General features: G+C 46.3%; 1 protein-coding gene across 1 annotated transcript in view; it reads right to left on the bottom strand.

Moving 5' to 3' along the window:
• Positions 1-14,241, bottom strand: part of itpr3 (inositol 1,4,5-trisphosphate receptor, type 3) — a 361,536-nt gene that overhangs the window by 326,583 nt on the left and 20,712 nt on the right. Inside the window, exon 2 of the mRNA XM_072480387.1 lies at positions 6,014-6,084. Coding sequence (XP_072336488.1) covers positions 6,014-6,084 — 71 coding nt within the window. The remainder of the gene's footprint in view (positions 1-6,013; positions 6,085-14,241) is intronic.

The raw sequence follows: 14,241 nt of genomic DNA, 5'->3' as shown, positions 1-14,241 counted from the left end.
CAGCTGCAGGCGATCCGGCTTGATGCGGAGATCCATCTTTGTAAAATCTCTGTGTAATAAATTGATGCACTATCAATTACGACGAGATGAGAGTAGCGAGTAATCGAGGCTTTAGTACACAGATGTGAGGCCTCCTACAGCTGCTGCCGAAATGGCTGCAGTTCGGAGAGCACACACATTTATACTCCGCCTACTGGACGGAGCCAGCAGGCAGGGATCTACCCCCGTACCTGTAGTACAGAGGCCTTACCGTAATACCCTCGTATGCAGTGCAGTATATACAATATACAATGTGACTACCACAGTTTGCTTGAATGAAATGGACCAACAAGCTGGATGACTATAGAGCCTGTTGAACTTGGTGGAAAGTTTGTTCTTGTGGGTCTTTCCAATGCCAGTATCGTTGCTTCCTTAAAACGTAGTTGTCACATTGGGGTGGACCCGATAGTAATAATTTATCATGCCTGAAAACTATTTTAGTTCCGCGGCATTCTTTGCTGCAGGGACCTCGTTGATGGCCCTCACCTGGTCCACAAGAAGGTGCAGGCATTTTGAGTCCACCTTAAATCCTAGGTATGTGACCTCACTGGTTTGGAATGTAATCTGATGCCAGCATCTCTGAACCTTCTTAGAATTTCTTCTAAATTGGCTAAATGCTTCTTGTGTAACATTCCTGTCACTAAAACATCATCCAGGTAAACCACAACCTTCGGGATGCCTTGGATTAGATTTTGCGTTGAAATATTGCATAAGCAGAATAGATACCAAAAAGTAATTTGATGGAATGAAAATGGCCTTTGTGTATAATGATGGCCGCATACTTCCTGGAATCTTCATCCAATTTCAGTTGTGAATAAGCATGACGTAAGTCAAGTTTTGTATAGGTGAGGCCCCCCACCAACCTTGCATAAAGAGGGATATTTGTACAGTTGGGCCACTTGATTAATAGTATGCTTGTAGTCACCACAGATCCTGGCACAGCGGGTCAGTTTTAAGGCAGGAACGATAGGAGAAAGAATGATTCGCTCCAGGGGTGACTGTATGAAAAAATAGGGCTTTGTTTTTTCAAACAAAACTTTATTCTGAATACAATATTAAACTTTTTAACTTCACACCCAAAAGGAACAGCTTACCCCTTAAACACTACTAATCAATTTCCCATTAAATAACGCAAAAAGAAACATACAGCTCCCAAGCTATCTTACTGTGGGAAATTATGGATTCAGCATCAGGAAATTCAGAATTGAACGTCTCTCTCTCCCAAAGCGTTTTGCTAAACTGCCTCTCTAAAGCTTTTCAAAATGTCTCTCTGCATTTCAAAGCACATTAACTCCCAAGGACTTTCCCAGTCAAACCACAATCCATTAGTCCAGGATAAAAATCACATTCCTTTGTCAATTTCACTTTCTGGCTGCTAAAAGCACTCAGTCTCTGCAAAACAGAATAGTTTTTTAAAACATGACCACTGCAGTCAAATACACTCTTCCCCAGGCTTTTAACCCTTAAATTGCCCAACACTTAGAATCCAATATTCCTAAAGTCTTCCAGTGGTCACACATCAAATGGAGAAGGGGGCTAGAAAGGGGCCCTAATTATAGGCTATCCCACTTTCTCCTGGCTGGGGAACCACACCCTGCAGGATAGCCATCTTTGTGGTCAAATAAATAAAATGTTACATTTTACAACTGGTAATGTTAAAACACTCATGGAGAGTCACAAGACTGGCTGTCCAGAAAGAATTGCAATCACATCACACAAGCTATCAAGGCTCCAAATTAATATCACTGCCCTCGGTAAGATCCGCCTTCCTGGGGAGGGGGTAGCTGAATTAACAAGCAGAGAGATACACCTTCTATTGGACAGTGAGCCTCGTGTCTACAGGGTTAGTTTTGCCATCCAGTATAGGGTGTTTAATGTACTGTTAGAACTCCCCAATTGTATAAATGAATGACTCATGACATCTCACCTAAATTTCAGTCATAAGCAATGTGCTGCCGTTATCAATGCTTATGCCTCGACCTTTGAATCCGATGAATATGAAAAGGGAAAGTTCTATTGACGTTTGTGAAGTCCCACTGCCGTCCCAAAAGAAGCAAAGATCACCCTTCCGTGGTACTTTAATACCTGGTTTTGTCATCACTCTGATGTCTGGAGTGAGGTCACTGGGAGAAGCGGGATGGGAAAAGTCAGTGCAAATGGCGTCCATCTGCTGACAAACTGTGCTCAGCATGATCTCTTTACAATAAACATAATCTTCACACAATTAATTCATTTTCAGAAGAATGGGATCAAATGAAGTCAACTGTTCTACACTCCCGTGTCCAGCACATTGGGTTTGAGCATCGTCATTACCAGGATTGGTTTGGCAAAACTGATGCTCGAATATGTGACCCCCTGGAACTCAAAACGTAGCCTTCATTTTCTGTCAGAACGACCCAAGGTCGCAAGTCAAGAAGGCAGCATTCCAACAGCTCAAGCCTGTTGCACATATACAAAGGGCAAGTGGTGGGGAGAGAAAACCCAAGAGATCAAACAATATGCTAATGGTCGTGATATGCAAAACTTATTTGCATATCAGGGCCATCTGTAGATTGAGGTCCAATGGGCAAAATTCTCTTCACTCACAGATGGTTCTTCTCTTCTTCAGGATGACAAAGGCATCTGGCAATGTCGGAAAGAACATTTCTAACAATTCCTCAATAGTGAATCCACAATAGTAGCTGATACTCTTCCTGTTATCCCCCAGTATCCTCTGGCAGAATTCACCATCAGTGAGAGAGCTGCAACAGCAATCAATCAGATGAAAATAACAAAGCCCCAACATCATTGCAGCTGAGATCTTCAAAGATGATGGATTTTTTCTCACATCAAGACTCCAAACACTCATCCTACAGGTTTGAAAGTAAAAATAACTCCTCCAGCACCCCCCCCCCCCTCCCCCCCACACACACACCACCTCCCACATCCCCCACAACCTCAGAATGTGACAATTGTAAAAATCTTCAAGGAGGGAGATAAATCATGCTGTGGAAACTACCAAGATATTTCCCTCTTCTCGATAGCAGGGAAAATTCTGACATATTTCCTGAATCGCCTACTTCCTGTGGCTGAAGAAACCCTCGCAGAGACACAGTGTGGCTTTTGCCCTTCCAGAGAAACCTCCAACATGCTCTTTATTACCAGACATATCCAAGTAAAATATCGAGAACAACATCAGCAACACGTCATTGCATTCATAGAGCTGAAGTATTTGATACCAAAGTATTTGATTCAGTAAACTTTACCTCTCTGTGGATTGTACTCAAAAGAGTTGGATGTCCAAGAACCTTCATCACAACCCTACAATTGCTTTGTGATGATATGATTGAAACTGTCTTGAGGGGAGATTTGAAACAAAGCCCTTCTAAATCTGGACTAGGGTCAAGTGCTACTGTGACAGCCCCATACATTTTACAATTTACCGCACAATGGCTATTCACCGCTTCAAAGATCAACTGCCCTTTAGTGCCAGCATTAAGTACTATCTGGATGGAAAATGGAAAACTCTTTAACCTCAGTTGCCTCTGTGCCAAAACTAAACTGACCACCATAAATATACATGATCTACAGTTTACAGTTGGCTGTAGCTTTGTTGCTCACTCTGCACCAGATTTGAAAGCCACTGTCGTTCTCTTCAACCCTGCACACAGGTAACTCAACCTGTCTTTGACAAAACAAAACTTACATCAAACCACACCCAATCAAACAAATATTCCATCGCCCATATATGTTGATGGAGAGACTCTGGAACATGTTAACCCCTTCCCATCCCTTGGCAGCCACCTCTCTCAAAAATTCTTAATTGACAAAAGATCCAACACCAGATCAGCGGGGGAGAGCGTTTGGGGACGGACACAGGCCAGGCAGAAGGGGAGGAAGAGTCCCTGTGGGGTGGGTGGACTCCCATAGGCTGGGGAGTTCCTGTCTGGGGTGGAGAGAGTCCCAGTTGGAAGGGTTAGTTTGGAGGGGTGGAGGGAGGCCTTTGTGTTGTCAGGAGGTGGTCAGGGAGTCCTGTAGAGGGACTGCGGGTAAGCACCTGGGGGTTTGAGGGTGTAGGGGTCATGCCATGGGAGTTGGGGGGGAGGGGAGGGGGAGGGGAGGGGTCCCTATAGATCTGTGAAATAGTTACCCAGGCATTAGAAAACGTTTTAATTCTTCTAAACTTTTCTAGGTAATTATTGATGTTACCCAGTCAGAACCATCCAAAATTTGCAATGTAAATCACATTTTCAAATTGTTCCCTGTGCTCAGCAATTGCCCTGGGGAAGTTTGTACTCCTGGGCAATTGGCATGTAAAGCTTACTTGGAATTTCTGAAGGGGTTTCCTCAGCGAAGATCCAGGATACCCCCAATTCGACACCTAGGAGCTCGCAAGTTATGGCCTAATATAAATGAAAGGTTACAATTCTAAAGGTGGATTCAGGAGCAGAGGGCATGCCCAATCTACTTAACCTGCACATCTTTGGACTGGGATTTATTAACATGGGCACAATGTACAAGTGCAAAGTGGTTATGTTGAACTTACACACGAGATTAGTTCAGCCTCAGCTGGAATACTGCATCCTGTTCTTGGTCCCACAGTTTAGGAAAGAGATAAAGGCCTCGGACAGAGTGCAGAAAAGATTGATGGGAATGATTTCCAGGATGAGGAACTTCAGTTGTGAAGATAGATTGGAGAAGGTGCGACTGTTTTCCTTGGAGATGAGAAGGTTGAGAGGAGATTTGATAGAGGTGTTCAAAAACATGAGAGGTCTGCACAGGGAAGATCTTGAAGGGTCTTGAGAACGAGATGTAAAGTAATTGGCAAAAGCAGCTCGACAGAAAATGTTTTCAGGCAGAGCATGGTTAGGCTCTGGACCTCACTGCCTGAAAGTGTGGGCATGGTTCAATCAAGGTGTTCAAAAGGAAATTAGACTGTGAAAATACTAATGTGCAGGGTTATGGTAAGAAGGCAGGGTACTGGGGCTAGGTGATTGCTCATTCGGAGAGCTGGCACAGTCACAAATGGCATCCTTCTGCGATTCTTAAACTATAGCAGTATGTGTTTGACAACAAAGACCCCTGCAAGACAATAATAGTTAATGTGCAGAGCAGTTGTTGCCACCACACTCCTGCATTGCACTGAGACCTGGACTGCGTATCAATGTCACATAAGTGTGCTAGAGAAATTCCATCAGCGATGCCCTCTGGATTTAATAGGAGACCGTCAAACAACCCTAGTGTCCTTCCTGAAGACAGCTCCACAAGCATTCATGCAAATATCCTGCAAAATCGACTATGATGGACTGTACTAGAGGCTTTGCCCAGATGGGCAGAAAAACCATCATTTCCGCCAAGTCCTGTATTCTCAACCCTCAAATAGCCCATATTCCAGAGGAAGACAAAGAAAATGCTTAACGTTCCCTCAAGCTCTTCTTGACGCACAGCAACATTGACATGAATGATTGGGAAGAGCTTGTTATCAATCACACGGAATGGCTACAACTTGTCCGTCCAGCTGCATTATGCCTCGAGTCCCAATATCTTGACCATGAGCTACAGCGGCAGCACAGGAGGAAAGACAAAGAATCAAATCCAGCACTCTCAATTCCATGACATCATGGGACCTCCTACCCCATGTACCCAAAGAGCCGCATGTCCTAAATCGGCTTGTTCAGTCACATGAACATCCAGGGGAGAAACACATGACCCTGAGGAGACACCATCCTTAAACTGAGAGACTGCTGATGATGGTGAGAATATAAACATGCAGCATTTAACCTTGATAATGTGTCTGGAATCACCCAATTATAAAAGGCAGAATAACAAATTTGACAAAATGTTAAAAGCAGTTATGAATTGTAATTCTAATAAAGGGTCACTTTGAATAAGTATGTTCTTTATGTTTGAATGAACAAATGAAACTGGTATAGGCCTTCCACATTATCCATCACCTTTAGCTTTTATGCAGTGTGACGTGATGAGCCAAATTTACCTCTGAATTTTTTGGGAGGATTTTCCAGATCTCCAGCTCCTGGCTCTACCACACATCTGTCATCAACCAATCTGTAAAAACAAACAAATATTTCTTAATATGCAATAAAATATGTTTCTGCTTGACAGGATCTATTTGAGAAGTTAATTGAGCTCAAGAGCTCAGGTTCTTTCGTATTCTGAAGCCAAAAAAACGCATTTAGATAAAGAATCACTGAAACAAGCAATTGCACAGGTCACTAACAAGGGCCAAACACAATCAAGATGTTGGCAGTTGCCCGCACCTGACAATATAACAGAAATTCAATCATTTAAAAGTAATTTATAAAGTAGATTCCTGGGCAAAATGCATAATACCAAATGGAATAAGAACATAATTGCACCCAATCAGAACTTGCAATAAAATTATTGAATTTCACATTATTAAATTAATGGCTAAATGAAAACATTAACGTTTTTTTTAGAAAGGCAGTTCATTCTGGAATACATACATTATAGCAACACTCTCCAAAACTATTGAATTGAACATCCCAGCATTGTTCTAATCACAAACACCCTATTGAAACAGCAATATCCCTCTCAACCCCCTTGCCTTGCGTTGTTTTACTCATTAAAATCGCTACATGAATGCAAGTTGTTGTTTGGTGTATCAAACATGGAGAGTGATCTCATAGGAAGGAGTTTCTACAGGATGATCGCACAGTTGAATTCTTGAGAAACCAGAGAAATAAACAGCTCAAGATGGCTCACAGTTTACCCAAATTATGTTGGATTTTGTCCCATTATTGATAATCATTTAGAATTAGCTAATGTTTTCCAATCACTTGCCTTTTCATTCAGCATGACAACAAGACAACATGTGCCTTTTCCAATTGTTTCTGAAAAAACTAGCCATCTGTGTGAATAAAGAAGTTCCACGGATACTAGTTAAATCTGCACAGCAGATGTTATGATACATATCCAAATTAGAATGCAAGTAAACAAATTCATTGTGGAAGTTGTCGATGAGGGCAGACATAAGCTGTCAATGCTGTATTTTGCTTCGGGTCATTTTCTAAATTCTATGATATAAACTTTTCATTCATAAGCCATTACCCATACAAACATGCAAACATCCACATATCCATAGGTACATCTAAACACACAAATTTTATAAATACGAACATGCAAACATACAAATTAGGAGCAGGAGTAGGCCACTTAGGGCTTCAAGCATGTCCCACCATTTGATAAGATCATGGCTGATAGTGTGGCCATGTGGTAACCTGATTGTGGCTTTTACTTTCCTGTCTACCTCCTATACCCTTTGACTCCTTTGTCAGTAAAGAAACTATCAATAATCCAACCTCCGCTGTACTCTGGAGAAGAGAATTCCACAATCTAATGACCATCTGAGAAAAAAAATTCTTCTCATCTCCATCTTAAATGCACAGAGATAGGGAGAAATATTTTCTTTCAGAGAGCCAGCTCGGTGGCGCAGTGGCTAGCACTGCTGCCACTTGGGGCCAAGGTCCCAGGTTCAATCCTGGCTCTGGGTCACTGTCCGCATGGAGTTTGCACATTCTCCCCGTGTTTGCCCCCCCCACAACCCAAAGATGTGCAGGTTCGGTGGGCAGGCCACGCTAAATTGCCTCTTAATTGGAAAATGTGAATTGGGTACTCTAAATTTATTTTATTTAAAAATTTATTTTTAAAAAGCGTATCTCAGCCAACCAAAAAAATCTGTGTGGCAAACAATCCACCAGTACCAAAATTGTATTGATGAAGTTCTTCTCATGTAAAAAAAACTGAGCACTTCATAAACATCAATAAAGAAAACTCTGAAGCAAGGAATATGGTGGTAAGAAAGTTGAGGAAGTTTGGTAAAAGGCTAGGTTTTGAGAAATCTTAAAAGTGAATTGAGGGTCGGCACGTGGCACAGTGGTTAGCACTGCTGCCTATGGCGCTGAGGACCCGGGTTCAAATCCCAGCCCTGGGTCACTGTCCGTGTGGAGTTTGCACAATCTCCCCATGTCTGCATGGCTCTCACCCCACAATCCAAAGATATGCAGGGGAGGTGGATTGGCCACGCTAAATTGCCCCTTAATTGTAAAAAAAATAATTGGGTACTCTAAATTAAAAAAAAAGAGAGAATTGGAGTCAGAGGGGTTTAAAAGAAAGACTTGCATTTATTTAATGCTTTCCACAACCACTGGGCATCTCAAAATACTTTACAGGCAATTAAGTACTTTTTCTGAAGTGTAGCCAGTGTTGTAATGAAAGAAACATGGCATCCAAAATGTACACAGTAAACTCCCATAAACAGCAATGTGATAATGTTCAGATAATATTTTCTGTGATGTTGATTGAGGGATAAATATTGGCCAGGACACCGAAGATAATTGCTCTGCTCTGAGATACTGGCACATGATCACTTACATCCACCCGAACAGGCAGATGGAGCCTCAGTTTAATGGCTCATCCAAAAGGCAGCACCTCTGGCAGTGCAGTACCCCCTCAGTGCTGCATGGGAACATCAGCCTTGATTTTTGTACTCAAGCCCTGGAGTGGGACTTGAAGCCAATTCCCGTGACTCACATGAGTGCCACCCACTGAGATAGAGATAGCACATAAAGTGTGGTTCAACACATTAAACAACCAAGTCGGGTGGCTGGAGGGTGCAGGACAGGATGTACAGCTGAAGGGCGGGGCAGAAATAAAGTGCAGCAAGGAGAGTAAATCTCATATGTTGGGGGACAGGAAGTGTGAAGAGATTATCACGTTTTGTGTAATGTATTCAGAGTGGAGTATGGGTAACAAACAAGGTAATCAAATTTAGAGGTGAGAAAAAGCACAAGTGAGGAATGCAGGAAGGGAAGGAACAAGAAAGGGCAGAGGTAGCTAGGTAACCAGAAATGTGAAGCCTTTATGATAGTTGGAATTGGGCTTTGAAGTTCAGATCAAAATATTAAGGTTTCACACAATCTTGTTCAACTTGAATGATTACCCAGTGAAAGGAGTATAGTTTGTTATCTGGGAGTGGAGTTTATGGAAAGGACCATTGTTAACTAGCATGAGAGCCATTAGGTGACCAGTACTTTGGTGGAAACTGGGTCAGGAGAACAGGACGTGGGTTTCATGGACAAGATGAATTGTGGGAGGGCATAAAGGGAAGACTGGCAGGAAACCAGAGGAAGATACAGGTTTTTATACTTTATAAACAAGAACTCGGGATTTTTCACTTGGTGAATGAGGGAAGCAACAGGAAGGCATTGGACAAGTTGAATAGGTCATTTTACGTTTATGACAAAGAGGTCCATCGGTTGTTCACACCTTTTGGGACAAATGAAGATGGTGGAAGCAGGAGATCATTAAGGAAGCAGGTTGCAGTAAAACAAAACAGTTAGGAGCTATCTTTGCCATTCAGGACAATCCTGAGTGGTGTGCAGTGTGGGAAGAAGAGAGCAAGGCTGCTGATACTTGAATTGGTCAGCCAAATTTGGTGATGCATCCATTAGTCACTTTGATTCCAGGACTTTTGCCTTCACTACTTTATCTGGCAGTTCGTAAAATCATAAAATCCCGACAGTGCAGAAGGTGGCCATTTGGCCAATTGAGTTTGCACCGACCCTCTGATAGAACATCCTAACCAGGCTTCCGCCTATCTCTACAACCCCATAACCACACATAATTTAATCCTGGACACCAAGGGGAAAATTAGCATGGCCAATCCAACTAACCTGCACATCTTTGCACTGTGGGAGGAAACCCACGTAGACACGGGGAGAATGTGAAAACTCCACAAAGACAGTCACCCAAGGCCATGCCCAAGAGGGCAGCACGGTAGCACAGTGGTTAGTACAGTTGCTTCACAGCGCCAGGGTCCCAGGTTCAATTCCCAGCGTGGGTCACTGTCGGTGCGGAGTCTGCACGTTCTCCCCGTTTCTGCGTGGGTTTCCTCCGGGTGTTCCGGTTTCCTCCCACAGTCCAAAGATGTGCAGGGTAGGTGGATTGGCCATGCTAATTTGTTCTTAGTGTCCAAAAAAGGTGAGGTGGGGTTACAGGGTTATGGGTATAGGGTGGAGGTGTTGGTTTAATTAGGGTGCCCTTTGCAAGGGCCGGTGAAGGTTCAATGAGCCGTATGAGCTCCTTCTGCAGTGTAAATTATATGATTCTACGAAGGTCAGAATCGAACCAGGGTCCTTGGCGCTGTGAGGAAACAGGGCTAACCACTGTGCCACTGTGCCACCCTGCATTGTTGTTCCGCATGTTGATCACTAACTTCGAACAAGAACCGAATGCTAACTTTTGTAAAAGCATTCCTCTCCTATTTAAACCTGCACTGGGCTGTCTTTGTTCTATTCATTTAAAATGATTAAAAGTTAATCAGTGGGATTCTCCGGTCCTGAAACAAAGTGTTGACGCTGGGCAGGATTCGTGGACTTCCATGACAGCAGAACTGGCGCCGCACCTGGACCGATTCAGCGATTCAGTGGAGGGGCTAACACCGGCGCCACGTGGAACACAATCGATTCCAATGAAAAATGGTGCTGGATTCGCCGGTTTCGTGATTAGCACTCAGGAGGCTGACGAGCTGCAGGCGCATATACACACTTCACTCCTCACGCACACCACCCCAGCCAACAAGATGGCAGCGAGGAGAGCAGTCGGTGCCATGAGTAACAACGTTCGGACCAGCCAGCAGTGCAGGAAAAAACTGCAGGACCTCCTCAGGGCGGCCAGGGTAAGTAGGTAGCACTGTTCCCCTAGCACCAACTCCCATCACACACCCATAACCCTACCCACCCAGAGGGTTTCTGAACCCCCACCCTGCACCACATGCCAGCACCCAAATCAGCCCCCATGGCTGGGTGCCCTGGCCACTGAGGCCACCAGCTACCCACCCACTGGGCTGCATGCGTCGGGCTGTCTAACACTGTCATTATCTGTTTCTCCCCCCCACCCCCCACCCCAGGAGAAGGATCCCACAACCGCCGGGAGCGGGTGAAAACTGGAGGAGGAACGCCAGACCTGCGGCCCCTCACCCTCGCTGAGCAGAGGGTCCTGGACCTGGTCTGCGGCCCAGAGGAAAGGGGAGTCGCTGGGGTGGAGGTCGGCTGTGGGTGAGGAAGTGCAGGATACCCTCGAACTCGAGTCTGGGGATGACCCAGATTCCCTGTCACAGCTGTCTCGAACACCCTCCACCATTCCAGACACACTCACCTCGGTTGGTTATTTTAGTGAAGAGGCTCCTGGGGCACCCACTATAATAATCTTTATTGTCACAAGTAGGCTTACTTTACACCGCAATGAAGTTATTGTGAATTGCTCACCGCACTGATGCTGTAGCAGTCTATGCAGGCACTGGCCAAGGCCCAGGTCAGGGCTGCTGTTTCACAGGCAGGCATGTGCCAGAGCCACCTGGACATTGCAGTGGCGCTCCTGAGCGTGGCCCAGTCACAGCAGGTCATGGCTGGGAACGTCGGCGGCATTGCCCAGGCGCTGGCCAACATGGCACAAACCCAGGGGGAGATGGCCCAATCGGAGCGTGATGTGGCGCAGTCCCAGACGGTGACGGTGAAGGCTACCTGCCTCGCCGTGTAAAACTCCCGGCCTCCACGCTTGAAGAATGGCTGGCTCCGTGACTGCGCATGCGCATGGTGACGACCTGCAGCAATCATGCCGTAAAACAGAGCGCCGGCCGTGCGCAGACCTGACCTGCCAGATAGGTGCCCCCTCTGGCCACCCCCACCATTCCCCCCAGCCCTCGCGGAACCCCCCACGGCCAGCAGCACAGCTCCCGCCCGACTGTGGCGGCGCTGGACACAGTCCGCAGCCGCCATGCCGGGTTCCAGCACGGCTGAGACCACAAGTGCCCAACGTGGTTGAGAATTCAGCCCATCGGCAGCAAAGCATCGGGGAGTGTTCTTCAGGTGACACGCTACGGCCGTCCCAATGGCGTGCGCGTGCGCCGCAATGACGCCATTTCAGAGGGAACGGAGCGTACGAAACCTGTGCCAAACAGGCGCCGCCTCCGATTTCGGCGTCAAAAGGGATTCTCCGCCCAATCGCCGATTACGAAATCGGAGTCGGGGAACGGAGAATCCCGCTCCTAGTTTCTCAATATCTCCCACGTTTTCTAGCAACCGCAACTAGAGGCATTGTTCCCATCCTCTTTCTCTCGTCAAACTGTACATATCTTCAGAGTCCCAGTAAAACAATGTATGGGCGAAGATACATTCTCATAAGTTAAATTTAATGGATTCTATGTTCATCAGGACAGTTATATTACTGACACATTGACATTATATTAAGGAGTTTCCGCAGCAGGTAGACTGGGCAAGTTAACTGTAGGCATCTCCAAAACGGCTAATTGTAGGTTTCAATAATATTACAAATTTAAATAACAAAAACTGGGTGTGAATTAAACAAATTAAACATCTGAAAGGGCTGTTTTTCTGCAACCACTTTTTAAATGTTTTCTTTTGTTCCTTTGCTGAAGGTCAAAACTACTACTAAAGCACTGCCAATCTCCAGTATTTCACAAGAGGGGCCACAATTTTGCTGTAAGTCTAGACTGCGAGTGTCCACAGGCTATTCAGCTGGGGTGGGGCATCGCATATCTGCCAAGCCTGATCCTGTTCTCACCCAACAGCCACACAAAAGCTTTCATAAAGGGATTGCAATCAGGGACATGTCACTCCTGAGCCCAGAGCTCTGAGGTCAATAGTAGCATTCCCCACTGATGCTCCAGCTAACATCAGCACAGGCGAGGGATCACACCTGGGGCCTTGACTCAATGAATGCTTTTACCTCACAAGCCACAGGAATGGTGTGCTGACAGGGTGCCAACCAGATTTTCAAAACTTCTGTTTATGGTATAAAGTCATGGGGCTGGATTCTCTGCTCCCCCCGACGCCCAAATCGCGTTCGGCGACGGGGTGGCGAATCCGTTTTGGTGCCGAAATTGGGAGCGGCGACGGTTTTTCAATTGTCTGCCTCCTGAAAATCGCCATACTCGAGGGGCACGATGCGCCGAGTATCCACCGCCTCAGGCCATTGCCTGAGACCAGCCCACCATGCTCCACTGCCGACCAGACGAATTCCCGACGGCGTGGCTTACATGTGCTCACACCGCTCGGGTTCCTCGCGTAACGGCTGTGGACTCAGTCGGGGGCCGCCACAATCGGGGGAGGGCCGATCGGCGGGCAGGGGGGGGCTTCATTTGGGGCTGGGGACAAGGTGCGCGGGCGGTCCAGGGGGCGCGAGCGGCAGATGTGGGGCACTACTTTAGCGGTCCAAGACTGCAGGCTGAGTCCGCCATGAAGCATTGCGCGGCCGCTACAGGCCATCACCGTGTGCATGCAAGGCCTCTGAACCGGAAGTGCTGGGGGCCCTGTCGGCAGGTAGAGCTGCGAGCTCTATGACGGATCCCTGCTAGCCCCCAGCAAAACGGGGAATCAGTGGCCTTTGACGCCAGCTTTCACGACGGCGTCAGCATTTAGTCTCAAAATCGGACAGTCCAGCCCATGAACTTTAGCAAAGCAACTTGGCACAATGGGACAAGATTTTCACCCAGATATGGAGGTGGGCAGGGGCATAATTATTTGCTGCCAGCCAGCATGCTGGTTGACCAACACCATTCTGCCCCAAGCCATTTTTGGGAAAACGGCACGCAGCTAGTTAAGGTGACTAAGATTGTTGATCAGAGGTCAACTGGAACTTTCCAGTCTGTGGGCTCCCCGTGGCATCAACAGCATGGCAGCTGGCTGGAGGTAGCCTCCTGGTGCTCGACCAAGGAATGCCAGTGCTCCAGGATGACTCTAACATTTCCCCCACACGCATCCCGGCCACCCCTCTGTGGGCACAGGTCAACATGTTGAGGGAGTTTACCCTCCACAAGAGTGGCCCAGAAGCTGTGCTAATTTTTTTCATTCCAATCTTTTAAAAACGCAGAGGGAGCGCCTCAGGGTGAACATAGAACATAGAACATTACAGCGCAGTACAGGCCCTTCGGCCCTCGATGTTGCGCCCACCTGTGAAACCACTCTAAAGCCCATCTACACTATTCCCTTATCGTCCATATGTCTACCCAATGACCATTTGAATGCCCTTAGTGTTGGCGAGTCCACTACTGTTGCAGGCAGGGCATTCCACGCCCTTACTACTCTCTGAGTAAAGAACCTACCTCTGACATCTGTCTTATATCTATCTCCCCTCAATTTAAAGCTATGTCCCCTCGTGCTAGAC

This window comes from Scyliorhinus torazame, chromosome 17, assembly GCF_047496885.1.
Source record: "Scyliorhinus torazame isolate Kashiwa2021f chromosome 17, sScyTor2.1, whole genome shotgun sequence".
NCBI classification, from domain to species: Eukaryota; Metazoa; Chordata; class Chondrichthyes; order Carcharhiniformes; family Scyliorhinidae; genus Scyliorhinus; species Scyliorhinus torazame.
Note: the sequence above shows the minus strand (reverse complement) of the source record. Positions and strands in the feature narration are given on the sequence as shown.